Source organism: Lepidochelys kempii, chromosome 9 (genome assembly GCF_965140285.1).
Source record: "Lepidochelys kempii isolate rLepKem1 chromosome 9, rLepKem1.hap1, whole genome shotgun sequence".
NCBI lineage: Eukaryota > Metazoa > Chordata > Testudines > Cheloniidae > Lepidochelys > Lepidochelys kempii.
The window spans coordinates 6102589-6130054 of record NC_136388.1 but is presented as its reverse complement, the minus strand read 5'-3'; the positions used below and the strand labels follow the sequence as shown (position 1 = coordinate 6130054).

General features: G+C 46.0%; 3 protein-coding genes across 11 annotated transcripts in view; 1 reads left to right on the top strand and 2 right to left on the bottom strand.

Moving 5' to 3' along the window:
• Positions 1 to 2885: 2885 nt before the first annotated feature.
• Positions 2886 to 8542, bottom strand: LOC140916851 (uncharacterized protein C2orf72 homolog). 2 transcript variants are annotated; one of them, XM_078854314.1, is made up of 3 exons: positions 7372 to 8542; positions 5754 to 5869; positions 2886 to 2990 (listed from the first exon to the last, which is right to left on the bottom strand). In XM_078854314.1, the coding sequence occupies exons 1-2, from the start codon at positions 7952 to 7954 to the stop codon at positions 5778 to 5780; spliced, it is 675 nt and encodes a 224-aa protein (XP_078710440.1). In that variant the 5' UTR covers positions 7955 to 8542; the 3' UTR covers positions 2886 to 2990; positions 5754 to 5777. The 2 variants fall into 2 exon arrangements, with proteins under 2 accessions (XP_078710440.1, XP_073214840.1); XM_073358739.2 differs by lacking the exon at positions 5754 to 5869.
• A 3458-nt stretch (positions 8543 to 12000) lies between these two features.
• LOC140917080 (large ribosomal subunit protein eL33) lies at positions 12001 to 19603 on the bottom strand. 3 transcript variants are annotated; one of them, XM_073359125.2, is made up of 5 exons: positions 19539 to 19603; positions 18995 to 19037; positions 16818 to 16970; positions 14233 to 14377; positions 12001 to 13221 (listed from the first exon to the last, which is right to left on the bottom strand). In XM_073359125.2, the coding sequence occupies exons 2-5, from the start codon at positions 19003 to 19005 to the stop codon at positions 13096 to 13098; spliced, it is 435 nt and encodes a 144-aa protein (XP_073215226.1). In that variant the 5' UTR covers positions 19006 to 19037; positions 19539 to 19603; the 3' UTR covers positions 12001 to 13095. The 3 variants fall into 3 exon arrangements, with proteins under 3 accessions (XP_073215226.1, XP_073215228.1, XP_073215227.1); XM_073359127.1 differs by having other exon boundaries at positions 12001 to 12056; positions 19539 to 19602; XM_073359126.2 differs by having other exon boundaries at positions 19470 to 19553.
• The window catches only part of DRC9 (dynein regulatory complex subunit 9), a 36774-nt gene continuing 28498 nt past the window's right edge, over positions 19191 to 27466 (top strand). Inside the window, exons 1-3 of one of the 6 annotated variants that reach the window (XM_073359118.2) lie at positions 19196 to 19850; positions 20643 to 20776; positions 23602 to 23680. In XM_073359118.2, coding sequence (XP_073215219.1) covers positions 23676 to 23680 — 5 coding nt within the window. In that variant the 5' untranslated portion in view covers positions 19196 to 19850; positions 20643 to 20776; positions 23602 to 23675. Of the gene's footprint in view, positions 19851 to 19984; positions 20604 to 20642; positions 20777 to 23601; positions 23681 to 27466 lie in introns of those variants that run through there. The other 5 variants (XM_073359120.2, XM_073359121.2, XM_073359123.2 and 2 more) reach the window with 5 other exon arrangements.

Below are 27466 nucleotides of genomic sequence, written 5' to 3'. Positions count from 1 at the left end.
CCACGATTCTTCGCCCATGGCCATGTCTTCCCCCAGAATCATGGTACTGCTGCTAATGCCCTGAAAAGCAGGCCATAACCCGACTTGTGAGGGGAATTCATTTTATAGCTGAACAGTTGAGTAATAAACTCAGGTGTCCTCACAGGGCAAAGCCTTACTTTTATTAGGGTCATGCAGTGGTTTCAGAGCATGGGCTCCCTTCACTTAACGTAGGCCTTTCGCCTCATAGGTGTTGACAGAGTGGTCAACGCTCGCAATTTTATGGTGAAATTCATGATACTGTGAATAAGAGACTTTAACCAATATCCTTGACAGCAAGGTTTGAAGCCTGGCCTATCAGACCCCTAGCTTAGGCCTCCTGAGTTCAGCAACTAAAGGAGGACTCAACACACTGCTTCAGAGGGTGACACAACTGTGCTAGATGTCAGGATCACCACGGACATCAGGAATCCTGGTCTGGGGAGAAAACACAACACCACACTTAGCCTTGGTTTGGGGAGAAGAGGGTAGCTTATTGGTTTGAGGCAGAACGTGCTTTTATCATCCTATCTGAAAGGCAGTGTGATGGCGCAGCTAAGAATTGGATCTCTTATGTTACCATGAGTCTGGGTTCTGATTCCCAACCGCGCTTGCCGTGTAATCACTCTGTTAACTGTGAAATGAAACTGTAGCTCATACTTGGATGCCTGGCCTTGACTAATAAGGGTAGAAGGGAACACAAACCAGTCGGCAGAGGTGAGATCTGAACTCATGGCTATTGCCTCCCCCAGTTCAGGGAACTTCCCCATAGCTTACCTGGGTATTTGGTGGAGGAGACTAGTGTCTCTCTGCCTCCTCCAACAGAGGCTTTATACCTGCGGGTGTGTTACATCATCAGTGCTAAATGCAACTACTCCCATCCCCCAAGCACCTACACGGGGCCTTCTGCTGTCTTCCTGGAGAATCTGATTGGTTTGCAGTCTCCACCACCGACTCCCAGTGAGCCCATCCCTGGTGAATGGGATAAGCTGTGATGGAGTTTGGCTATGACCAAATAGCGCCCCTGTCCCACTTGTACTTGCATTGCCTCTGGCCTGCGGAGAAAGCCAGAACTCCAGGCTGTCTGAACAGGAAGCTGTTCACCTTAAAGAACGCAGACTCCTTAGCCATACAGGATGTGGGAGCAGCCCAGCACTGGCGCCGTCAATGGGACCAAGGCTGAGAGAACTCCCTGAAAACGTTCCTGTCTGGGGCACTATATGAAAAGGCCAAGGGGTGAATGGACCTTGCCCCGTCGTGTCAGTACACAGTGCTGGATCGATGGGGAGAGGGATTTGGCAAGGTTTTGTTTGGAGGCAGATAAAGCTGGAGCTGCTTAGAGTCCTGGGCACGGGCCCCTTTTTGATCCACGTTAGGAGGTTAACAGGTCAGCGAAACCTAGCAGGGTGATTGTGCCTGAACGGAGCAGCGAGCCCTCCTGTTCCCTTGGGACGGTGCAGCCTTCGCCAGGGTACGTTGAGAGGGTGGAGCAGCCTGATCCCAGCGTTCAGAAAATTGTGCTTTGAAGGAATCCTAAAAGTTAGAGGGAAGAGCCCTATTAGCTCTCCTCTAGTCCATCACCAGCTGCACCCCCTTTCTCTCCGGCCTCCCAGACACGCACATGCCCCCCGCCGGTTCACACAAAATGCTGCTACAGTTTGAACCACCACCACCCCTGGCTCCCCCTCTGCTACCACATCATATTCAAGCTTATCCTCACCGCCTGCAAAGCTCGGCAGAACTGTGCCTCACCCTGCTTACCCAGCCCCTCACCATTGCCACCTCTGCTCTGGCAGCAACGCCAGCGTCATCCACCCACACGGGTCAGCTTCTCTCAGACATCTCCGTGCCTTCTTCCACACTGCCCCCTGCAGCTGGTCCAGCCTCTGTGACCTCCTCCTCTCTGGATTTAAAACCCTCTTGCAAACCCCCTTCTGCTGTGCTACTCAAGGAACTGAGCTGAACTCAGACCATGAAGCCCAGGACACTGGGAAGGGTGACCTTTCTCTGTCAGCGGCCTGCAGGGTGACCTTGGACAGCAGTTCCTGTTTTTTAAAATTTCATGATTTTTTGGAGCTTGACTTGTGAGCTATGAATGCTTGGAGCTGGTGATATTAGCTGGCACTCAACACCCTCCCATACCTATAGAGATTCAATTCCTTTCAAATTCAAACCAACTATAAGAAATGAAACGTGGGAAGCAAATGACAAGATGCGCCACTTCAGGCCAGAGAGTTTCCTCCAGAATAATCAGGCTGCTTTTGTGTGACTCCCAGAACCGTGCTAGGTGCATTACAAAACATACAAAGGTATGTCTACATTGCAAAAAAAATCCCAAAACCCCACAGCAGCAAGTCTCAAAGCCTAGATCAGCTGACTCCGGCTTGTGCTCTGGAGCTAAACACAGCAGTGTGGACGCTCCGCCTGAGCTGGGCTTTGCAACCTGGAAAGCGGGGAGGGTCTCGGAGCCTGGGCTCCAGCCCGAGCAGAAACGTCTACATTGCTATTTTTAGCCCCGTAGCTCAAGCCCAAGTCAGTTGATTCAGGCTCCAGACTCACTCCCATTGGTTTGTTGTTGCTGTGTAGACGTAGATTCCAGACTGAAGAGTTCATGAGTTTAAAATAGACCCAGATAATGATACAACTAAACAAGAAATCACGTTTTTTGGCTGTGAAATATTTTAAAAAATATTTAATGTTTGATGTTAAGGGTTTAAAATAAATATTTAAGCAGCTGTAAATATAAAGAAGAGTCCACTGTCATTACATAATTCCTCACATGAAAACTGTCCCAGGACATTTTGTCTGCCCTGCTGTAAGTGATAAATGGTTTGAAGTTTATACATACACACAGGCATGCAAACAGAGAATAAACTCCAAATTTTAATGTGTGGGGTTTTTTTGTTGTGTAGTTTTTTTTGTTTTTGGTTTTTTATTTTGGTGGCAGTTCAGATCTTAGCTGGATACAGGAGCTGTAAAAAAAAGAGAGAGAGAGAGAGAGAGAGACAAACATTAAGTCTCTAATGCAAAAATGCATAATTTGTAACAACATTTGTATAACTGCAGCACCTAGGAACCCAGGGATGGGCCCGGATCCCACTGAGCTTGGTGATGTACAAACTCTGAACAAACAGACTCTCCCTGCTCCCAAAGGGATTATAATCTAAGTATAAAACAGAGAGGACAGATGGACACAGACAGAAAGGGGAGACAAGGAAACAGTGAGACACTATTAGTCAGCATGATAGGCGGTGGTGTCAGTCCACCAGCAGTCCAACTGTTGTCAAGTTAATCAATTAATCATAATTAGAGCTGGTTGGGAATTTTTCAATTAATTTTTTTTTAAAGTGTTCACAAAAAACCCCACCCTGAGATCCCAGAACAGTCAATAGGCTGGGGTTGGGGCACTCAGCTGAGATTGGGGAACCCAGATACAGGTCCCCGTTCTATCTAATTCAGAGCAAAGACTGGAACATGAGTTCCCCATCCCAGGTGAGTGCCCCAAACCTCAGACTACTACTGGCTACTTTGGGGTGGGAAGGGGTGTTTATGTAGGTTTTTTCCCTCCCTCTTTTTGTGTGTGAAAACTTTCAAAAGGTCTCAGTTTTGTCCCAGTGCAGAAGGGGAAAATGTCTGGAATCTCAACATTTTATGGGGAAAGGAAAAGTTTCCCAGCCAGCATTAATCATAACCTCTACAATACACCAGTGAGGATGCAACTATTCAATGGGGTTACTTGATATTAGATTCAAATCACCTACCTCCCACAGTGCCTCTTCCCTCCCCCTGAAAAAAAAAAATCTAAATACCTCTCAGGGACATTCTCCATCAGATTATACCAAACCGTAGGCAAGTTGCATCACTCCTAGTGTCTATTTAACATGATCATTGTACACATGGTGAAATCAGTTTCTTTCTATGGAGATAAACTCCACAGAGGGGGTAGTGTGTACTTGAATGTGCTAAACACAGTCCATTTTACTTGGAGCAGGGAGTTCACAAACCTGCACTGTAGGTACTCCACGTTACATAGGAACCTAGCGAAACTGATTCACACAAAGCCACATATCAAGATGCAAGATCTCTCTAGACCAGCTAGAGCACCCAATCACCATAGATACAGCCGTACCAAATTCAGGTCCGCTTTGGTCATGGGATTTTTAAAATCGTAAATGTCATGGTTTCGGATCTTTAAATCTGAAATTTCACAGGGTTGTAACCATGGGGTCCCAACCATGGGGGGCGGGGGAGGCGGGGGTGTCACAAGGCTATCGTCGGAGGGTTGCAGTCTTGCCACCCTTACTCCTGTGCTTCAGAGCTGGGCATCTGGCCAACATCCATGGAGCTTCCTGAAGCCAGGGGAAGATCCCCGAGGTGGGTCTGAGCTGGCCCTGAGAGTGGCCTGTGCCGGGGAAGAGAGAGTCCTGTCCCTCCCCCGCCTGTCCGGGACTAGCAGTTGGAGCTCAGTGCACAGTCACAGCCCCCAGCTCTGCCTCTCCCTGACTCCAGGCCCGGTGCTCAGGAGTTAAAGGGGCCACTGGCTGGCTGGCTTGGTGTGTGTGTTAAAGGGGCCTCGGGCTGGCTGTGTGTGGGTGTGACCACGGGGCCCTGGGCCACCGCCCACTTGCCCACCTGTAAGGCTGGGCCTCCCTCCCTGCCCCCCAACTTGACAACCCCCCCATACCATGCCACCTTTACTTCCGCGCTGCTGCTGGCAGCGATGCTGCCCTCAGAGGTGAGCTCCCTCCCGGCCAGCAGCCGCTGCTCTTCAGCTGACCAGCTCTGTGAACTCTAGTCTCCTCTACAATAGCCAGATTTCCTGGGGGCGACCAGATTTCATGGTCCGTAATGTGTTTTTCATGGCGGTGAATTTGGTAGGACCCTAACCATTTATGCTGCTACTTTGCCACAACTTTTCAGAGCTCTGCCTCCCCCCTGACTTCTCACGGCAGCTGCACCATGCAAATCAAAATTCTGCTGATGCACAGGGATGGAGGGGACCTAGGAAGCTGATGCAAAGTCCTCTAAAGTCCCCGGAGGACTTGCCATTGATTTCAGAGGGGGTCGGATCAGGCCCCTAGCATGCAGTGTAACAAACAGGGCTTGGCTTGTCGTCGTCTACCGGTGGCCCTGAGCATTGGTGTGGAGGACAGCTTGGTAAATGCCACCCTGCCAAGGGTTAATGGCAACAGAAATACTGTAAGGTGAACTAAAGGGAAGAAAAGGACTGTTGCTGGATTGCTGGAGCAGCAGCTCTCCCTGCTGACGACAGCATGCTCAGAATCTAGCTGCTAGCACGAGTTTTGTTATCCCATCGAGGGGAGCATATATGGCACCCCAGGGATTTGCGCAGCATTGCAGGACTGTGCATGTGGCCTGGGGAGGAAGGGGGTGTCCTATAAAAATCTGTCTGGCCTAGGGTTTTCTATAGCACCATTACCACAGTATCTAAGCGCCCCCCCGCTCCCCTCCCACTGCTCTCCCCGTCCTCCTTCCCCCAGCCCAGCACAGCCTGCTTGCAGTCCCAGGCAGGGAGGAAGGGGAATTTCCAAACTCCTGCCAGGGGAGAGTTGTGGGAGTGGGGAAGGCATCTCAGGCAAAAGTATCTGCAGGAGTTGGCCTGCCTGGGAGCACTCCTCCAACAAGTATGCTAGGAGCAGCCAGCGAAACGGGTTTGCTCGTACAGTGGCAGCATGTGGATGTTGCTATGAAGGGACGGGCTGAGATGCACCCACCTTCCAGGCACATTGCAATGCGGCCTAAGGGAGCCTGTCCTCATACCGTCTTTCATATCCTGTGTTGCACACACCCAAGCTGAGTCGGATGGTAACTGGATCCTGGGGAGTCATTTCTGGGGGGAGGGGAGGAACACAGTGTAAATGCCGCTGGCTTGGGGAGCATCAGCCGCAAGGTTGGGGCTGGGCCGAGCATGAACCACTGAGCAGAGGAGCCTGCGACACGCCTTTGCAGAAGAGCCACACCACCGTGCAGCCTCTCCCACCTGTTCTTCCTCCCAGCGCATGCTGTCGCCAGCAATCCCAGCTTCTCAAGTGGACCACAGAGGGGATCCAGCCAGGCTAAGGGATCAGAAGGGACTCGCTGGCACCTATGTGAGGACTCTCCGGTCTCGAACCCAGGCCCCCAGACAATCCTCAGATGGCGACCTGCACCCAGCAGCTTGCTGGTCCCAGAGTGTAGGCTGGTGGAGCCTCGCTCACCACAGGCCCCACCCACGAAGCTCCCAACGGTAGGAGATGTCCAGCCTCTCAGATTGGCGCAGACTCACTATTTAAGGCAGGAGGTGGCACAGGAAGTTGTCCAAGCAACAAGGTGAATCCCTGGCATGCAACAGGACCCTGCCTTCTCCACTACCTTCAGAGCCCTGCCTTGCTCCTGTCCTCTAGCCTCGACCCAGATCCCTGCTGCTACACTCCCCCCTCCCACCACACCCCCCAGCTTGATTCCTGACTCTAGCTCTGACCCTTGGCTTGACTCCCCATTCTGTCCCCGCCTCTGACCTCCGCTTTCTGGCTCACGATTGCCAGCGCTGACCGCCTAAGTCCCAGTTTATGACAGCACCCAGCTCTCTCCGACCTGCTGGGCAATGACTGAACGTCCCCCCCCAAACCCTACTCAAACAGAGCCTGACCTACAATCCTCCTCAGCACTGATTTAACATGCCCCCTGCCCTCACACTAAGTAGGGCTGGTGGACTGGGGCAGGTTGCCCCTATGTAAAAGGCCCAGACATTTATTGACACCACCACATAGTTCCCCAAAAACCCACGGACACCGGCTGGATGGCCCCTGAAACAAAACTTTCTCCTCAGAGCTCTCACACACATGCAAGATGCCTCCTCTCCCATCTCCTACTCAAGCTCTGTCTAGCACATGAGCTCAGCTTCCCAGAGCTGCTTCCTCCTGTCAGTTAGCAACAAGGAGCAGCAAATCTACAGGGCTCCGAGCCATGCAGCTCAAAAGAGCAGCTCCTGATGTACTTTCTTGAAGGCCCTCCTCAGGCCCTGCAGCACCATGGGTTGCTGAAAGGGATACGGCGGTTCCCCTTCCCCAGTCTAGTTTCCAGCTCATGGGCCCCCCATGCCCATCCCAGCCTCCCAAATACCGCCTTGCTCAGCTCCACCCTGGATGCCCACATCCCTGATTTTCATGTCTCTCTGGTGTGTCTCTCACGCCTAACTCTGCTTTGATCTCTGCTTCCCCTCTGCACCCAGCTCAGACTTCCACATTTCCTTCCACCCACCTAGCTCTTTGTCTCTCCTCCCCAGCAAGACCTGCTCTTAAGTCCCCCTTCACATGATGCCTAGCCCTGTGTGACCTCTGACCCCTCCAGTACCTTCTTGGCCCTTCAGAACTTCTCTCAGGGCTCTGCAGGCAGCTCTCTTGACCTCCAGGGTCCCGTCTGGCTGGCCTGGGCTATAAACAGCTGCTTCCACCACCAGTTCCTGGAAGCCACCATCTAGCAAGCACTGCATTCTCCTTAGCGCCCCTGCCGCCCGTTCTGATTCCACCTGCTGGTGCTGCAGGTCTGGCTGGATCATCACCAGTACCAGAGCAGCTGGCATGCAGGGAAAAAGATTCCTTAAGTTCCAGAGTGTTTCATCCAGGTGTTCCCACTGCATGAGCTGCCTCAGCGTGGCCGATTGCCAGAGCATGAAGACCAGCTGTGGTTGCATCTCCTGCTCTTCCTCCTTGATTTCCTCCTTCCGGTGGAGTTTGGCCTCTAGGTCGATCCCTCTGAAGAGCGCCTGGGCAAAGTCCATCTGCACAAGCGGGGCTGCCTCATGTACATCGTCCATCTCCATCACTAGCACCTGGCCATTCCGCCTGCCCACAGTGTCCAGCAGAGTCAGGAACTGCCCGTGCACTGGCTCTGCCGGGGAGCACACAGGCATCTCCCCTAGCAGCTCGGTCTCCATATCTTCCTCCCAGACTACAGCGTCACTAGAATGGCAAGTGGCTTGTTACAGGGAGCGTAAGGCAAGCCTATGCCAATGTTTCTGTGGGAGTGGAAAGTGTGTGCAGAGAACAGCTAAGGCTCTGTGGGTCCCAGGCCAGGTAGACAGCTCACCCTAGTTCAAGCAGAGCACATAAAAACAGCAGTGTGAACATTACAGCATAGGCTAGCTGCCCTAGCCCAAGCCTGCCCAGCTAGCCCAAGTCACAACATCTACAGTGATTTTTAGCATGCTAACTCTGCTTGAAGTAGCCTGAGTCTCTTTACCTGGGCTGGGAGACTTGCTCTCAGCTGCGGTGTAGACATGAACTGCTCACAAAGAAGCAGGTTAGATATTGTGGGTTTATTCGACAAGGGATCAGAATTCTTGCAAAGCGAAGAGGAAAAAGAACAACAAATGGGACCTTTCACTACAGGAGGATCCAAAATTGGTGTCATTGGCCATTTTTGCAGTGAGCAACCCAGGCCGTTGGAGGTGCAATGCATACTGTATACTGTATACACATCCTCCCTGGGAGGCAGAACAAAGAGGAATTGCCAGTCCAGTTCAGACAGGAATTTATCCAGCACAGTATGTGATCACCAACAGCGTCCAGGAACAAATACTGCAGCAGAATAGGCTAGAATCCAGGTGATATGAAAATATGGAATAACTCAACCACTGGGAAGTTTCTTACTAACTTCTTATGGCTGGAAGCATAACAATCTCTCCGCCCCGGCCCTCCCAATCTAACGGGGCTTGCTCATGTCATCCATATATCAGATCCTGGTAAACTCTTGGACTCTGGTATCTTGTGGGAGAGAATTGCACAGGTTGTGTTTTGCTTAAAAGAAAAACTATTGGTTTTAAAATTGTTGCCTTTCAGCTTCCTTAAATGTCCCGTTCTCAGAGTAAGAGAGGCCCGCCAGGGAGAGCAGATTTTACCTTCTCTGCATCTCTACGTCCCCTCCTCCTCTTTGTTGCCTCTATAAAGATCTTAAACTTCTCACTCTCCCCTCACAGGCCACACATCTAAACATGATTTGTCACCTCTGACCAGCTTTAATTTCTGCTGTATCTTTTAAAAGAGATTACATTTAAATAGCGTGAGACACAATGAAGAGCCCAGAAGTTCTTGCTTCAGGGCCTCAGACAAGGTGAAAACTGGCTATTGTATACACTATGCTACCCTGCCTCCAGAGGCAAAGGAGGGAAAGAGAACATGAAAGACTTTCCCCTAACAAGGGAGGTTGGGAGAGACAAACTCATACTTCTCACACCAGAAATAGACCAGAAGGTGAATTATACACATTGTGTCACTCACCAGGAAAAGGACATATAATCGATATTTAATAGATTAGCAACAGTTCCACTGCCAGATTAAAAAGTCCCTGATTCCACAAGCATGAACAGAGGGCTACATTTCACTAACACAATGTGACTGAGTATCAATTTTCAGCATCTTAAACAGGATTAATGTATCTGTTACCTATGGCCAGTTCTAAGGTAACTTACCTGTGTTACCATCTAGAGAGGAAAGCTTTTTCTAAGAGTCTTGTAATCAAACTGTTTGCAGTAGGCAAATTTGCTGCTGAACTGTATGTGGATTGGCCAGGTGATCTCTGATGTCACAATCCCACCCTTTCCCAAAATGACCTGTTACTCTTGAAATCAAACTTAAATTATTTAACATCTGTATTATGATTAATGCCTAGTGGTCCTGACTTGGGGCCCTATTGTGCTAGGCACTTTACAGTGACAGCTTCTGCCCCAAAGAACTTACAATTGTTTTTCTTCCCTGCATGTTTAACAAACCCAGTCCTAAACATACATGAAGTAAAGTAAATGCAGTATATTGATTTTAAGCCAGTTTTCAGAAGGGAGAGAGGTAAATAGTGGTGTCTCCCAGGGGTCTGTACTGAGACAAGTCCTATTCAACATATTCATAAATGACCTGGAAAAAGGGGTAAACAGCGAGGTGGCAAAATTTGCAGACGATACAAAACTACTCAAGATAATTAAATCCAATGCAGACTGCGAAGAGCTACGAAGGGATCTCACGGAACAGGGTGACTGGGCAACAAGATAGCAGATTAAATTCAGTGTTGATAAATGCCAAGTAATGCACACCAGAAAACATCTCAGCTATACATATAAAATGATGGTGTAAATTATCTGTTACCACGCAAGAAAGAGATCTTGGAGTCACTCTCTCAAAACATCCACTCAATGTGCAGTTTTCAGAGTAACAGCCATGTTAGTCTGTATCCACAAAGAGAAAAAGAGGACTTGTGGCACTTTAGAGACTAACACATTTATTTGAGCATGAGCTTTCATGAGCTACAGCTCACTTCATCGGATGCATGCAGTGGAAAAATAGTGGGGAGATTTTATATACACAGAACTTGAAACAATGGGTGTTACCATACAGTGATCAGGTAAGGTGAACTATTACCAGCAGGAGAGAAAAAAACCTTTTGTAGTGATAATCAAGGCGGGCCATTTCCAGCAGTTGACAAGAACGTGTGAGGAACAGTGGGGGTGGGGGGAATAAACACAGGGAAATAGTTTTACTTTGTGTAATGACACATCCACTCCCAGTCTTTATTTAAGCCTAAGTTAATGGTGTCCAGTTTGCAAATGTCATTACACATTACGGTGTGTATGGTAACACCCATTGTTTCATGTTCTCTGTGTATACAAAATCTCCCCCCTGTATTTTCCACTGCATGCATCTGAGGAAGTGAGCTGTAGCTCACAAAAGCTTATGCCCAAATAAATTTGTTAGTCTCTAAGGTGCTACAAGTCCTCCTTTTCAATGTGCAGGGGCAGTCAAAAAAGCTAATGATGTTGGGAATCATCAAGAAAGGGATGGATACTAAAAGAGAAAAATCCATGGTACACCCATACCTTAAATACTGTTTGCAGATGTGGTCGCCCCATCTCAAAAAAGATATATTGGAATTGGAAAACATACAGAAAAGGGCAACAAAAATGATTGGGGGATGGAATGGCTTCCATATGAGGAGAGATTAATAAGACTGGGACTTTTCTGCTTGGAAAAGGGACGACTAAGGGGGGATATGATAGAGGTCTATAATAGGCAGCAAGTTTAAAAACAAAAAGTATTTCTTCACACAACGCACAGTCAATCTGTGGAACTCCTTGCCAGAGGAAGTTGTGAAGGCCAAGACTACAACAGGGTTAAAAAAAAGAACCAGAAACCCAGTATGGCCCTTATGTTCTTAAATAAGAATTTTTTTCTTGTTAAAAGTCTAGCGGATAACCAATATCTAACAATCCTGGAAAACAGCAAGTCAAGACTTGTGCAGAGGAAACATGCATTGTGGTGATGGAGAATGAAGGGATTTCAAACAGGTGGCAGGTGTGTAACTAAACTACATAAAGTGGAAGTAAGTTAAGAGGTAGGTGAGAACCAGAGGATTGTTCAAGGGTGCTAAAGTCCTCGTGAGTATCTCAAGAAGCCACTACATCTTTAAATGTGAGTTGAACCAATCTGAATCTTGGCAAATAAACTGAATTCTGTATTACACGTGAAATTACAAACTGTAACTGTACAGAACTGTATTATCTACATGGATTTGTCAGAAGAATCATCAACCAGTGCAAGAGAAACAAAACTTTGAGCTTTCATTTTAGTAAGCAGGCAAAATGTTTTTCAAATACTGTATGAAAGTTGCATTTGTTTTCAGTTTACATGCACAATTTTGAGATGTTAAACTTTTATTGAAGAGCACTTAGATACCATGATGGGAGTTGCAGGAAAAAAGCCACAGGTAGATAACAGCCATTCATTGTGATCTATTTTCATTTAAGAGGTAATTTTCTCTTTTGATGCTTTGGTCAGTAACAAATCCAATTCCTCCCTTTATCATCTGCTATTACTAGGCCATTGTCCTGTTTTGTGGATTATGTAACACTTGTAGAAACAACTGAAAGTGAACTAGTTATCCCCCACACCAGCTGAAGGTCATAAGAAATCATTAAAAACAAAATATACAAAAAGGAACAATTTCTGAATTTTATTTTTAGTAAAAATTTAGATCCTAGATGGATACAGCATCTGAAAAACAAAAACATCAGGTTAGATCTTGTTACTAAACTAAAATGTTAACACATATTTCTAATTAATCATTCTCTAAATACCCATGCGGATAGCTAGGAGTCTGCATAGAGAATTCTTTGACAGGTTACTGGTCTAGTGGATGGAGGGAAGTGGTAGGTGTGCTATCTTGATTTTAGTAAGGCTTCTGATACGGTGCCACCTGACATTCTCATTAGCAAAGGAGAAAAATGAGGTCTATACAAAATTACTGTAAGCTGGTGCACAACTGGCTGAGACCATTCTCAAAGAGTAGTTACCAATGGTTCATTATCAAACAGGGATGTGGTATTTGGGGGTGGGGTCACGCAGGGGCCTGGTACTAGTCAATATTTTCATTAATGATTTGGATAATAGATTACCCAAATAAATATGCTTATTTAATTTGCAGGTGACTCCAAGATCTAACTATAATGGTAGATAAGCTCCGGAATAGGCTTACAAGGCAGGATGTGGAAGCCGCACCATTGGAGGCTTTTAAGAACAGGTTGGCCAAACACCTGTTAGGAATGGTCTAGATTCTCTTGGTTCTGCCAAAGCAGGGGGCTGGACTAGATGACCTCTCAAGATTCCTTCCAGCCCTACATTCCCTGAAGTAGTGATGATTCCACATCAGGGGTGGGCAAACGTTTTAGCCCGAGGGCCACATCTGGGAATAAAAATTGTATGGTGGGCCATGAATGCTCACGAAATTGGGGCTGGGGTGTGGGAGGGGGTGAGGGCTCTGACTGGGGGTGCGGGCTCCGGAGTGGGGCCAGAAATGAGGAGTTCAGGGTGCAGGAGGGTGCTCTGAGCTGGGGAGGGTGAATGGGAAGGGGTGCAGGCTCCATCTGGGGGTGCAGGCTCTGGGGGGGGCTGGGGATGAGGGGTTTGGGGTGCAGTAGGGTGCTCTGGAGGGGGATCAGGGCTGGGGAGTGGGAAGAGGCTCAGGGGTGCAGGCTCCGAGCAGTGCTTACCTCAAGTGGCTTCCGGAAGTGGCGGCATGTCCCTTCTCTGACTTCTAGGTGGAAGCGCTGCCCCATCCGCAGGCACCACCCCTGCAGCTCCCATTGGCTGTGGTTCCTGGCCAATGGGAACTGCAGGGCAGCACTTGGGGTGGGGGCAGCTTGCAGGCCCATGGCTGCCCCTAAGGGTAAAGGCTGGAGGTAGGCAATGCCGCTGCTTCCGGGAGCCGTGTGGAGCGGCCTCTGACCCTGCTCCCTGGCTGGAGTGCTGGAGCAGGGCAAGCCCCAGACCCTGCTACCCAGTGGGAGCTCAAGGGCTGACTTAAAATGGCTGGCGGGCCAGATTTGGCCCGTGGGCTGTAGTTTGCCCACCCCTGTTCTACATGGAAGAATGAAAGAGCACAGAACATGGCTCAGTCTTTGGCAAGTGCTCTTTGCAGGGGTAGCCCATGCACAATCTTCGAACCTAGCTGGGGGAATGAGAGGATAACTGCTCTCTTTTGCCCAGCTGCAATGAAGGATAGTACTTGTGCTCCTCCTACAGTGGTTTTTCTACAGGATAACGAAAGCTGAGCAGGGTCACATCTCACTCTGATACTGTTCTTGACAATATCATTAGGATGACAGTGTGTACAGGAGCAACAGTTTGAGTGGTGAGAGACAGCCAGCCAAGGAGGAGGTTATCCTGGAGGTGCATGGGTAACAGCACATGTGAGTTTTGGGTCCATGACTGGACTTGGGAGAGATTCATTTAGTCCTCAGCCAGAAGCAGGGCTGATACGGTGAGGGCACTTGGGGAAGATAAGGGAAAGTAAAAAAAAGACCCCAGAACACCCTGACCCAAATAAAAGGGAGAGTGGACCAGGAGACTCGGGGAGAGAGGAGAAGAAAGAATTAGATATACAAAGTTTGAGGGAGAGGGAAAAGAAAGCAAAAGTAAATAATCTTTGAGGGGTGATTACAGTGAAGTTAAACCTTTCCCATTGCCAGAGTACAGGTCCCAACATGCACCTATGACAGGCCCTGTGGAAGATGCACACTGGAAACAGGGGAAAGGGAATTTTTGTATATTTCCCCTCCACCAATGTAACATTTTCTCAGTGTTCTTTGAAAATCTTATATCCCAAAAGGTATAATTTAGTTAAAATAAAATCATCACTATAGGTTCAAAGCTGTTAGGAAAAACTACTCACCACTCTGATTCTGTGCCCAATGGCCTTGGCAGGAAGGTTGGACCGGAACTTGGCACGAACCATGCCACTGTTTCCATGGGCACGTGTTACTTTCCCCCAGATCACTCGTGTTCTGTTGGGCTTCCCACCAGGGGTCACGGTATTGCTAACAAACAGAAGACTGTTAACTCCTGGGCATTCCACTTCAAACCAAGTGACGGTCTACTTAAAGCAACAGTGGCAGGTTAAAACCACCATCTTTTAAAAGAAGTTTCATTCCTTCTATTGTCATGGCTCCCTTGGAATGGTCAAACTCAAAGTTTAGAAACATTTATTTGGTCACTCATAATGCAGATTTGCTTTCATCCAAGCTGGGAGAAATGCACATTTTGAAGAGATTTTTTGGTGATCTCATTAGCATGAGGTGGTGATGTTTGGATTGCAAATACAATAGGGCAATGGGTTTAAATCCAAACATAAAAGCACGAAAACATGTCTGTACATTTGCCCCATCAAGTTGTGGGTGAACCTAACAGTGTCCCTTTACAAAACATCCTTCAAGCAACAGTATTCTACCTGGCTTATATTAAGTCAGTAATTTACAGAATTAAATCAAACTAAATAGATATAAGCCAGCTGGCAAACTTGTTGAGTTGTGTCCACACAGAGATTTGCACCAGTTTAAACTAAATCAACTAGTTAAACCAGTGCAAGTTTTGTGTGTAGATTAGCCTCCTATCTTAGATTTACCTTTCAGAACTGCTATGTCTGGGATTTGCAGGCTTCAATCACTCCCCTCTGATCCATTCCAAACACTGTATCTATTTCCAGTACTGGTACTAACTGGGGAAAGTATTCTGCCTAGTGATTTACTGGATGATTTGTAAATAACTATAATATATATTCACGCAAACAATATTACACATTAGAATTCTTGATTATCACTACAAAAGGTTTTTTTCCTCTCCTGCTGGTAATAGCTCACCTTAACTGATCACTTTCGTTAGTGTGTACAACACCACCCATTGTTTCATGTTCTCTGTGTGTGTGTATATATATATCTATCTTCCTACTGTATTTTCCACTGCATGCATCCGATGAAGTGGGTTTTAGCCCACGAAAGCTTATGCTCAAATAAATGGGTTAGTCTCTAAGGTGCCACAAGTACTCCTTTTCTTTTTGCGGATACAGACTAACACGGCTGCTATCAATAACCTTAGTGTTCACTAGCTTTAAATTCACATATTAACAATCTAATCCACTGGGAGCACAGCTTAAAGCCATATGCAACAGTAATTACAATTCACATCATGTAATAAGACTCTAACCTATCCCCAGACCACCTGCAAGAAAAATCAAAACCCTCACGCGGTCCAACCCACTTCTGTTAAAACACAAGAAGAGAAATGCTTCACTCTGTGTGTCTGGCAAACTATCAAAGGGAAGAAGAGGGCTTCCCACTAAGCATGCCCTGATTCCCTCAATCCTTTTAGATGTATTAATGTAGAAGTTATCAATTTGAGTGACTCCTGTGACTTTAACTGTAGAGGAAAAGGAGAGGTTTCTAAGATGTCCAGGTCCAAATCAGAACCTTGAATTGCACCCAGAAACATAATAAAAGCCAGAATGGTCTCTGGAGCACAGGGAAAAAGCACTCGCTGTATGAAACATTCTAAATGGGAAACCACATTCTGCACTAGCTGTGCCTTAAACCAGTGGTTTCAACCTTTTTTCATTTATGGACCCCTCTAAAAAATTGCAAATGGAGGTGTAGACCCTTTTGGAAATCTTAGACATAGTCTGTGGACTCCCAGGGGTCCGTGGGACCACAGATTGAAAACCACAGTTCTATGGTAACACTTTTTTGTGGACCCCTCATACATAGTCTGCAGACCCTCAGGGGTTCGAGCACAGGATGAAAATCACTGCCTTAAAGTAATCTAATCAGGAAGTAACAAAGGCACAGATATCTGCATCAAGGTCCACATCAACAGAAAAATTCAACCTGCTATGCAAGTAGAGAAGGGAATAACCACAAATGTATCAAACCTACAGTACTTCTGGGGCATCCATCAGCATAGTAACAGCAGCAGCAATGATGGTGATCAGTTATATGCACTCCCAGAAGCAGATGAGGATTGATTAAATCCCTTCAGGTTACAAAGCAAACCCTCACTGAAGGGGATGATATTAATTCTGTCACTTAAAGCACTGAAGTACAACAGTGAAGGACACTTCAGTCCAGTCCATTACTGACTTGACTTCAGTTCACACCAGTATCCTGGAGGCGAGAAGACTCATGTCCAACCCATCACTCTTACCAGAACCGTTAGTCTTCTAACCCAGCATTTCTACAAGAGCAATCATACTGATGTTTAACACATTATCATTTAATAACTGAATTAATTTGGTACCTAGAATTGTGAAAGCAAAAACTAAATCTCCAAAACTGAACCCTGTCTTGCACAATTCTACTTGGCCATTTTGTTTGTTTCACCATTATCATGGCAACAGGTATGCAAATACATTTATTGTGGCCTGATCAATTTTTACGACAATTTTTACAAGTCCTATTTGGCATAACAACAAGGAGTTCAGCTACTTACTTTTTAGCTTTGTATACATAGGCACATCTCTTGCCCAAGTAGAATTCAGTCTCATCACGGGCATAAACTCCATCAATTTTCAGAAGGGCAGTGTGCTCCCTCTGATTTCGGAGGCCACGCTTATAGCCAGCAAAAATGGCTTTGGACCACAGTCTAGGAAATATTGAACATATTAATGAATCGCCAACCACTAAAGCGTACTGCACGTGAATACGTTTTCTGAACAAAACTTTCTGAAATAATTAGATATCATGCTAGTAGAAAGCATACAGGGGAAAAAGGAACAGTGCTTCACTTGAGCAAATACCCCCACATTCACAAAGTGCAGCTTCTTTAGCACAAGACATCAATTATAAAAATCCTGCACTAGCCTTCTCCTTCCTTCCTTTTTTATACTAGAACCATTTCTAAAAAAACGTTATTTTCATTTTTTTAAACACACAAACACTTGTCGCAAGATCCCAAAGGGATAGACAGTATATTCCATACATGGTGAAATAGATTAAGAACTTGGGGCCTGCTATCCCACAAAAGTCACCATGTCAAACAACTTAGTTAAAATGTTCTCTTTCAACATGGTTAAATCATAACTGCATCCCAGCGTCAATGGGTGGGAGAAAACATAATCATGTCCGCTGTGACCAGTCCAAGTCTTTAGCACAATTCAGGACACTTAAAATATGTTTAAGGTCTTCAATGTTGATAAATGCAATACACATTGGAAAACATAACCCCAACTATACATATAAGATGGGGTCAAAATTTGCTGGAACCACTCAAGGAATAGATCTTGGAGTCATTGTGGATAGTTCTCTGAAAACATCCACTCAATGTGCAGCAGCAGTCAAAAAAGCAAAATGTTGGGAATCATTAGGAAAGGGACAGATAGTAAGACAGAAAATATCACATTTCCTCTATATAAAACCATGATAAGCCCACATCTTGAATGCTGTGTGCAGATCTGGTCACCCCATCTCAAAAGGTGTATATATTGGAATTGGAAAATGTACAACAAAAATGATTGGGGGATGGAACAGCTTCCATATGAGGAGAGATTAACAAAACAGGATTTTTCAGCTTGGAAAAGAGATGCCTAAGGGGGGGGGATATGATAGAGGTCTATAAATTTGTGATTGGTGTGGAAAAATTAAATAAGAAAGTGTTATTTACGCCTCCTCATGACACAAGAGCTAGGGGTCACCAAATGAAATTAATAGGTAGCAAGTTTAAAACAAACAAAAGGAAGTATTTCTTTACACAACCTGTGGAACTCTTTGCCAGAGGATGTTGTAAAGGCCAAGATTTATAACAGGGTCTCAAAAAAAGAACTACCTAAGTTCATGGAGGATAGGTCCATCAATGGCTATTAGCCAAGATGGGCAAGGATGCAAAACCATGCTCTGAAGCATCCAGTCTGTTTGCCACAAGCTGGGAATGGGAGACACAGGATGGATCACTTGATGATTACCTGTTCTGTTCATTCCTTCTGAAGCCCTTGTATTGGCCACTGTCAAAAGACAGGATACTGGGCTAGACAGACCATTGGTCTGATCCAGTATGGTCGGTTATATGTTGAGAAACTATGTTTAAGCAATTATACTATAAAGGGGTTTCTTATCATAGTTACTTTTACAGTAGAGATCTGTCCAGGCTACACTTAACTCCATAACCAAACTGTAACACAGGTAATTGCATATGCAGTTTGCATCCATGAACAAGACAAGTAGCTTCCAACTGTAACACATCAGTAGGTTGCAATCAGATTCTAACAACTCTTGACGCATAGACAGGCCCAGTTACTATGTCCGTGTGACCTAATTATCCAGTCCTCCTTCCTTGGTCTGTGCAGAGCACTCTGCGAACTGCAGTGCGCTGTGCAGCAGCGTGGGATAAGCGTCAAGATGTCTAAGAACATACTGATCCAGACACAACTGTGCAGCGTAACAGGCAGGGCAAGATTTTCTAGCTGACAGATGTTTGGGACGGGAAGAATAGTATCGGTCATGACAACCACATCACAACGGAGGGTCAGAGCTTAGTTAGGTTTAACACAACACGTTCTACAGCTGAGATGGGGCTAGGGAGAGGAAATGTGTGTGATTTACGAAGCCCGCCCCCCCCAGCCAGTGTAACGTGTCCAGCGACAATAAAGGAAGTTTTCAGAGCCCATCGCTCACCTTCCAGACATGGTGTCGTCCTGAAGTCCTGCTCCCAGCAGGGCTGCGAAGCACAAAAAGACTTTAGCCGCCACACTCGGGAATTTAGCACCAAGCGGCTGTATGACCCCCCCCCCCCCCCCGCGGCGGCCGGCACGTCCCACGGGATCCCAGGCTCCCCCACTAGGCGGCTGGAGAGGGGAGCAGCACCAGGGGCCCCCAGCTAGAGCCCGGCCAGTTGAGGGGGGAACCCAGCTCTGCACCGGCCGCCTACGTTAGCCGGGCCAGGCCCCCACCCCGCGGGCCTTATCAGGGCAGCAGCCCCGCGATGTCCAGTCAAGCCCCCCGGGCCCCTCTCGGGCGAGTGAGAGCCGGGAGGCGCCGGGTTCGGAGCCGGCTCAGCCCAGGGCCTAGCACCATCCGCCCCGCATCGGCTTCATCCCGCCGCCTGCCCGCTCCACGCGCCCCCCGCTCCACAGCCCGGCCCCCGCCGCACCTGCCCCCGCCCCACGGTGGAGGGAGAAGGCCGCTTCACCAGCCGCGGGACCTCCGCTCCGGGACTCACCCCCGCGCCTCCGACCCAAGATGGCGGCGAAAGGGAGAGCGGCCGCAAAGCACGCCGGGATATGAAATCGCAAGGACCCTTTAGGCGACCCTAATACTGCCTGACTAGAAAACGCTCGGTGGAAGGGTGACTAGACTCCAGCGACGGCCCCTCCATCCCTCTCTGCCCCTTTCTCCATAGGCAAAAACCCTGCGAGGGCGTGGTTGAGCGGCTATGCCTGACAGGCACCCGCTAAAAACCAATCTGGAGGATAGGCCCCCTGAGTTTGGTGGTTGCTATGGAGACCAGCTCTGTCCAGCCTGAGGCCTCTGTGTGAGTCTCTCCTGATTGTCGCTGATAATAGACCCCCCCAGTGGGGGGGAGGGGAGAGAGCATCCCAGTGCAGGCCCCCCCCCCCGGGTGGAGGGCAGTGGGGCCCCTGGAGCTAGAGAGCGGGCAGCCCACCGGGAGCATGTCGAAGCCCCTTGCGGGGGGGGGGGGCATGGGGTCCCCCATGCTGCCCCTGGCCCCAGGGAGCACAAAGGCCTGTAGACCTCATGCTCAGACCAGCCAAGCCGACCCCTCCTGTTGAGGGCCCACGCGGGCAGTCGTTTCTCCCCCGCCCTGGGGCTGCCCATGCCACGGCCATGGTGGGTGCAACTCCCACTCCCCCGCCGTTAAACACAGCCTGGAAACCTCGGGGATGGGTTAACAACGTACAGAAACCAGGCACCAGTCATGGAATGAACTGGAAAGGGGGCAAAGTGCAGCCGCGGGCAGGCCACGGTTACGATGGACAAACGGGCAACCGCGGAGGATTAAACCCCAACTAGCCGGTTTTCAAAAGGGGCCTTTAACCCAGCGAAGAGAAGCAACTAACAGTGGCTGGGTTGAGGGGCAGCTGGGGGGTGTAATACAAACAAGTGCAATAAGATGTGCATGAGCCATCACGCTGATGTGTGTTGTGCCCGCAGCCCTACCTCTGTGTTGGGTCTTTTTTTTTTGGCGGTGAGCTCTTTGGAGAAGAGACTGTGTCTTCCTATGCACTGGGACAGCCCCTGGTGCTTCTTCAATGCTACTGCAATAGTAAATAACTTTAAAATTTACTTTTAATCCTTTGTTTAGATCTGGATTGAGGATTTGGGATTCATTGGAACAAAAGGTTTCAGAGTAACAGCTGTGTTAGTCTGTATTCGCAAAAAGAAAATCAGCGGATGAAGTGAGCTGTAGCTCACGAAAGCTCATGCTCAAATAAATTGGTTAGTCTCTAAGGTGCCACAAGTACTCCTTTTCTTATTGGAACAAAAGCACATTCTTAAGTGTTTTCCTGAATAGGAATGGACTTAAGCATGTGCTTAGCTGTTTTCTAGAATCAGGGCCTTGTCTCTGACATCTATCATGTCCCCCATGCAGCTAATGCTATTGTATTAGTGTAAAATTATGAATTAGTGTAAAATTTTGAAAAGTGCCATAAGTGACTTAGCAGCCTAAACTCCATTTTCAGAAGTGACTTTTGCTGAAAGTTTGGCTCCTAAGTGACTAAGTCACTTTTGAAAATTTGATTTAGGCTCCCAAGTAGCTCACATGCTTTGAAAATGTTAACCAACTCTATGATAGACTCCTCACTCCTGGGGGCTGAGGGTTCAATCTGAGAAGGTGCTGAGCCCTCTGGCTTTGATGCAGTAAAGTACTTAAACACTCAGCACTTTGCAAGATTTAGCACTATTAATGACATTTTAAAAAAAAGCACTGGAGGAACTGTTTCAGGCATCTGATAATATGATGTACTGTAGAGCACATTTGCCGGCTTTGACTGTGTTTACAACTGCTCCCACATAGGGAACATGAAAATCAGTGATGTTCCCTTTGCCAAATCCTACTTATTTTGTCAGCATCAGTAGGTTGAGCCCTAGAACCACTGTATCTTAGAGAGGATCCAGTGTGGTGAGGTCCAACTATGCTGAAAATGCTTGCCTCTGTGTTAGCATGCCCTGATAATATGATTCCTGCAAGAGTTCACAGCCACTGAACTCCAGGTCAGCTGCTGCTCCTGGATTCCCTTCACAGGGTTCTATATTAGAGATGGAGCAAGGAAGTTAATGCTGAAGGAATTTGTATTAATTATTCTTATTTTAACAGCACCAAAAAGCATGCTAGATTTCTCTCTGTACAGCCAAAGGATGTGATCCCTGCCTTTACAAACTTAACTTACCTGAAAAATCCCACAGGTTTCCAAGGGGGTTGGTGCCACAGAGAGTGGATGTCCCTGAAGTCCTGTCTTCACCTATGCTATGCAGGCTAAACTCTATGTAGGAACTTCTGCAAAGGGGGCTCTTCCATGCTCCCCCCACTCAATTCCACTAGGTTCTCATCCCCTCCAGCCATGTATCAATATTTATTTTTTAAAATCAGCAACTTGCTTTCTGATATGCGTAGTGCTAGTCAGGGTTCTGTACAGCCATTGTCCAATAAAAGCGAGGGCTTTTCTTATTTAAGCCTCAGCTGCTATGTGAACTCACCAGTCTGACTCTGCCAATATGCTGGCAAAACACAGTGAATTAGGAGTCAAGTGGCAGCCCCTGCTTTGAATTTCCTCACTGGTACCCATGATTATCATCACTTCTTAATTGGCTGAAAGGAGCATTTCAGAGTGATGCAAGGTGTTTCCTGAGTTTCCCACGCCTGCAGCTGTATCAATCTACCAGGTGGCAGGATGGAGAAAGACATGACTACAAGGCTCTCACCTAGCAATGTGTGGGCTGTAATCCCCAAAGGGGTACCGGGCCAAACCATTTATATTGTTTTTTTTTAATTATTTCCAAACTTCCCCTCCCTTTAGGACAGAAGGGAGAGCATATGATAGTTTGCTCATCACCCCAAAATCTTGGGGGAAGCTCTGAGTCTCTTCCCATACCTTGTCTTTTCTTGTAATTAAGATTTGATCAAGGAGTTCGGTTGAGTACAATAATTAGTGTTGATGCCAGTGACTGAATCAGGATGGTCTTTTCTGTGTGTATAGCTTTAAAAGTTGACTTCAACTAGAGGAGCTCCTTATTTGTAATATTTCTCAGTACACCAGACAGTGGTTTCCTCTACATCTATAATAGAACATAAACCCTGGCAGAGCTTACGGGTTTGGCACCAACATCTGCTGAGTATATGGATATACGAGGAAGCATACAGGAGGAACTAAGGCAACATTAGGCTTTAGAGAAACATTACATTCCAGCTTTAAGTTTTCTTAAAAGGCATTAATATCTTGAATTAATTATCTCCTGGATAGAAGTTGCTGATGGGGAGGAGGTGAAGCTATTAAATTCTGCCTTTGTACCAAAAGAAGTCAGTTTTTCCTACAAGAACCTTCAACTATTTTATTCTTCTTTTAAGATTGCTGGCATAATCATCTGTCACAGCTCTTTCACAGAGAATCTTTTGAACCGTATTGTCATCTTTGTGGCTGCACACTTTATATAAGCCAGATGCAAAGGGACTCATCTCATGTAGTTTAGACCCAAAATTTCGGTTGTTTAAAAAATGTCAATATGAATAAAACACATTTTTAATTTAAAACATATCTCTACCACAACATTGTACTAGTGCACGTTAATCCAAAGGGAAACTATCTAAGGCATTTATAACAAGCAAAATTCAGTCAGAGGGACTTGTATTTTCCACTTCTTCCTTGGATTACTAGTTTCTGAGTATAAGAAAAAAAAATTTTTTTTTTACACTAACTTGATTTACTAGACTAATTTCACTGTCAGAGTTAAATGAAAAGAACAAACATACATCATTAATGATGACAAGTAGGAATCAGAGTAGCAGCCGTGTTAGTCTGTATTCGCAAAAAGAAAAGGAGTACTAGTGGCACCTTAGAGACTAACCAATTTATTTGAGCATAAGCTTGTGAGCTGTCGCTCACAAAAGCTTATGCTCAAATAAATTGGTTACTCTCTAAGGTGCCACTAGTACTCCTTTTCTTTTTGACAAGTAGGAAGTATTTTGACATTCTTTGTTTTAACAATCTAGGTCATATCAGTAACAGTTGTAAAGGCATTTTTTAAAATGTGATTTCTTTTGACAGTGTTCATTTAAGAGACAAAGCTGAAACAATCTTGGAACCGTTAGTGATTATCTTTGAGATCTCCTGGAGGATGAATGAGGTACAGAGGATTGGAGAAGGGCAAACATCGTGCCTGTCTTTAAAAAGGGGAACAAAGAGGACCTGGGGAATTATATAGTAGTCAGCCTAACGTTGATACCTGGAAAGATGCTGGAACAAATTATTAAATAATCTGTTTGTAAGCACCTAGAGAATAATAGGATAATAAATAATAGCCAAATGCCAAACCAACCTAATTTCATTCTTGGATAGGGTTACTGGCCTAGTGGATGGGGGTAAACAGTAGACATGACATACCTTGATTTTAGTAAGGCTTTTGACACATCCCACATGATATTCTCATAAGCATACTAGAGGAATATGGTCTAGAGCAGTGGTTCCCAAACTTTAACCACCTCTGAACCCCTTTCACTAAAATGTCAAGTCTCGCGAACCCCCTTCTAAAAATGAATATTTCCAGGGATTTTCTCATTTACCTGAATATAAATTATAAAAGCATTGATCTTGCAAATATAAAATTTGTTTTTATGACACGCTTATTATACACTATTTATTATTATTTATCATTACAGTATTTTTATTACATTATGAAAACGGCAACACTCTTCCAAGATCTCACTTTCATAGCTTGTAACACTTTGAATAAGCCTGTTATAAGACAAGGCTCCTAGGTTTCATCAAGGAGTATCAGATGTGAAACAGCAGGAAGGGATTTAAGAAGCCAACTCAGAGTTCCTCCTACACAAGCGTTCAGGTCTTGCGCAGTCCCGGCAAACAATGCACGTTACAACAAAGCTTAAACTTGTTCTTCATCATAATTTTAAAAACAACACTAGCTGCCTATTTAATTTTAAAAACAGCAAAACATATCCACCTCCCTTTCCATTTCTTCTAAGGAGTCTTGAAGTTTAAATCTCCTCAGTGTGATAGATATGCTTGCTTTGATCTGCTTAGCTCTTGGAAGTCCAGGGGCTCCATGCTGCTGGCCCAGTGTCCCTAGGGACAGCGCTGTCCACCATTATGGAATTTTTTCCCGAGAACCCCCTGTAACATTTCACGAACCCCAGTTTGGGAACCACTGGTCTAGAGCAGTAGTTCTCAAAGCCGGTCCGCCACTTGTTCAGGGAAAGCCCCTGACGGAACGGGCCAGTTTGTTTACCTGCCGTGTCTGCGGGTTTGGCCGATCGCGGCTCCCACTGGCCGCTGTTTGCCGCTCTAGGCCAATGGGGTCTGCAGGAAGGGCGGCCAGCACGTCCCTTGTCCCGCACTGCTTTCTGCAGCCCCCATTGGCCTGGAGCGGTGAACCGCGGCCAGTGGAAGCCACAATCGGCCAAACCCGCGGACACGGCAGGTAAACAAACCAGCCCGGCCTGCCAGGGACTTTCCCTGAAAAAGCAGCAGACTGGCTTTGAGAACCACTGGTCTAGAGGAAATTACTATAAGGTGAGTGCACAACTGGTTCAAAGGCTGTGATCAAAGAGTAATCAATGGTTCACTGTCAAACTGGGAGGGCACATCTAGTGGAGTCCTAAAAGGGTCAGCCCTGGGTCTCTTACTAGTCAATGTTTTCATTAATGACTTGGATAATGGAGTGGAGAGTGTGCTTATATAATTTGCAGATGACACCAAACTGTGAGGGGTTGCAAGTACTTTGGAGGACAGGATTAGAATTTAAAACTACCTTGACAAACCAGTGAATTGGTTTGAATCCAAGAAGCTGAAATTCAATAAAGACAAGTGCAAAGTACTTCGCTTTGGAAGGAAATATCAAATGCACAGATACAAAATGGGAAATTACTAGCTAGGCAGTAGTTCTGCAGAAAATAATCTGGGGGTTTTAGTGAATCACTAGTTGAATATGAGCCAACAATGTGCTGCACTTGCAAAAAAGGTTAATATAATTCTGGGATGTTGTAGTGAGACAGGTCCCCACCCCCATCAGCAAATAATTAAAGAGCTTCTCAGGGCACAATCTGCTTCAACCAAGTACACCTGTGAGGCTTGCAAAGCCTAGATATGGGTGGGTTCTTTAAAAAGGAAGATGCCAGGTCACTGTAGGGTGGATAATAATATATGGGGAAAAGGACTGCTGCCAGTAGAACAGAAACAAGCATTGGTGATGCCAGTTAAGAAACCAGGCAAGGTACATACAAGACCTGATGCTTATAAACCTATTGCTCGCACATCCCATGTGGGGTAAAAACATGGGGAAAAGTGTAAATGTAAGACTAGTGGAATACTTGGAGAAAAATGATATTCCTGTCTAACTGAGGTACAAAGTGGTTTCAGAAAAGGAAGATGCAGAGTTGACCATATCATGAGACTAGAAACTGCTTAAAAAAGCATAAGGACTTTGAACTTTGTGATAACAGTCTTCCTGGACATTGAATAAGCATTTGGCATACTAGAGGGAAGACGTCCTATATAAACTAGCCAAAATTGGAATAAAAGGGGAAATGGTTTGATGGATAAGGGAGGGCATTTTTTAGTTAAAATGGGAACAGCTTTATCAAAAACCTACAAGCTTACAAATGGAACTCCACAAAGGCGTATTTACAGCCTTGTTTTGTTTTCCCTTATGATAAATGACTTCCCAGAAAGCATGCAGATGTCTGTGCTATATAGACTAAGCATAATACACTTAAATTAGATGGGAAAAGACAAATGAGGTACTCCAAAGAATTTCTAAGTGGGGAAATGATCGGGGATTTAAATTCTTACTTGCAAAAATTAAGGGAATGCCTTTAACCAGAAAGAAAATTAGAGAAGTTTGGAACTTATTTCTTTACGGTGAAAAAATTCAGATCGTTCAAAAGGTTGTGGTCCTAGGAGTAGTGTTTGATAATAAATTGTACAGGTCACAGACAATATCATACAAAAGTGTAAAAGTAGGATGAACTTACTCAAAAGCGTAGCTGGAAACAAATGGGGTGCAGATAAAGAAGGTATTGATGATGATAATGATGTACAGAGCATTGATCAGATCAGTTTTAGACTATGGATGCCAAGCTTTAGGTTCAGTCTCAAAAACAACTCTTAGGCCAGATCTACACTAAAAAGTTAAGTTGACCCAGCTACATTGCTCAGCGGTGTGAAAAATCCACAAAGTAGTTAACCCTCAACCTAATCCTTGGTGTAGACAGCGCTAGGTCGATGGAAGACTTCTTCTGTCGACCTAGCTACAGTGTCTCGGGGAGGTGGATTAACTATTACAGTGATGGGAAAACCTCTCCTGTCTCTAGTAAGTGGCTACCCTGAAGCACTACAGCAGCACAGCTGAACAGCTATTCCCCCATTTGTGGATTTGGAACTGCATGAAAAAACAAGGAAAGGGAAAAAACACTTATTATGACCAATAAATTCAGAAATGTTATTTATGAAAAATGGGACCAGCTTTGCAAAGTCTATACAGATGGATCAGAAGATGACAGCACGGGTAGAGTGGGAACAGCCTTCTGTGTTCCTAGTTTTGGAATCCAGAAATCTAAAAGACTGTTGAATTATGTGACCACACTGATGGCTGAACTAATAAGGATAATGTTGGCACTAACCTGGATAAAAGATGTGCGACTGACCTGCACTTGAACCTGTCACGCATTATGACAGTCGGAATTTGGAAAGCAGAAATGACATAAGTGAAATAATGTTCCTAACTACAGAAATAATGCAAGCAGGTATCTGTGTAACAATAGCATGGATTCTGGTATATATCGGAATATCTGGACATGAGAGGGCTGACAAAGCAGCAAAATAAGCTCTGAAAAAATGAGGAGGTAGATATTAAGATACCTTTAAATAGACAAGAATTCAAAAGTGTGGTAACAAA

Excerpts from the sequence above, each read along its gene's own strand:
- LOC140916851 (XM_078854314.1), bottom strand. The coding sequence starts at position 7,954 with ATGGAGACCGAGCTGCTAGGGGAGATGCCTGTGTGCTCCCCGGCAGAG. Across the intron at positions 5,870-7,371 it reads AGTTCTGAAGGGCCAAGAAG|AAATGACTCCCCAGGATCCA; the intron begins GTACTGGAGGGG and ends CCCTCCCCCCAG.
- LOC140917080 (XM_073359125.2), bottom strand. Across the intron at positions 14,378-16,817 it reads TATGTATACAAAGCTAAAAA|CAATACCGTGACCCCTGGTG; the intron begins GTAAGTAGCTGA and ends TCTGTTTGTTAG. Across the intron at positions 13,222-14,232 it reads TTGGGCACAGAATCAGAGTG|GGGCAGCCATGGGCCTGCAA; the intron begins GTGAGTAGTTTT and ends CTTTACCCTTAG.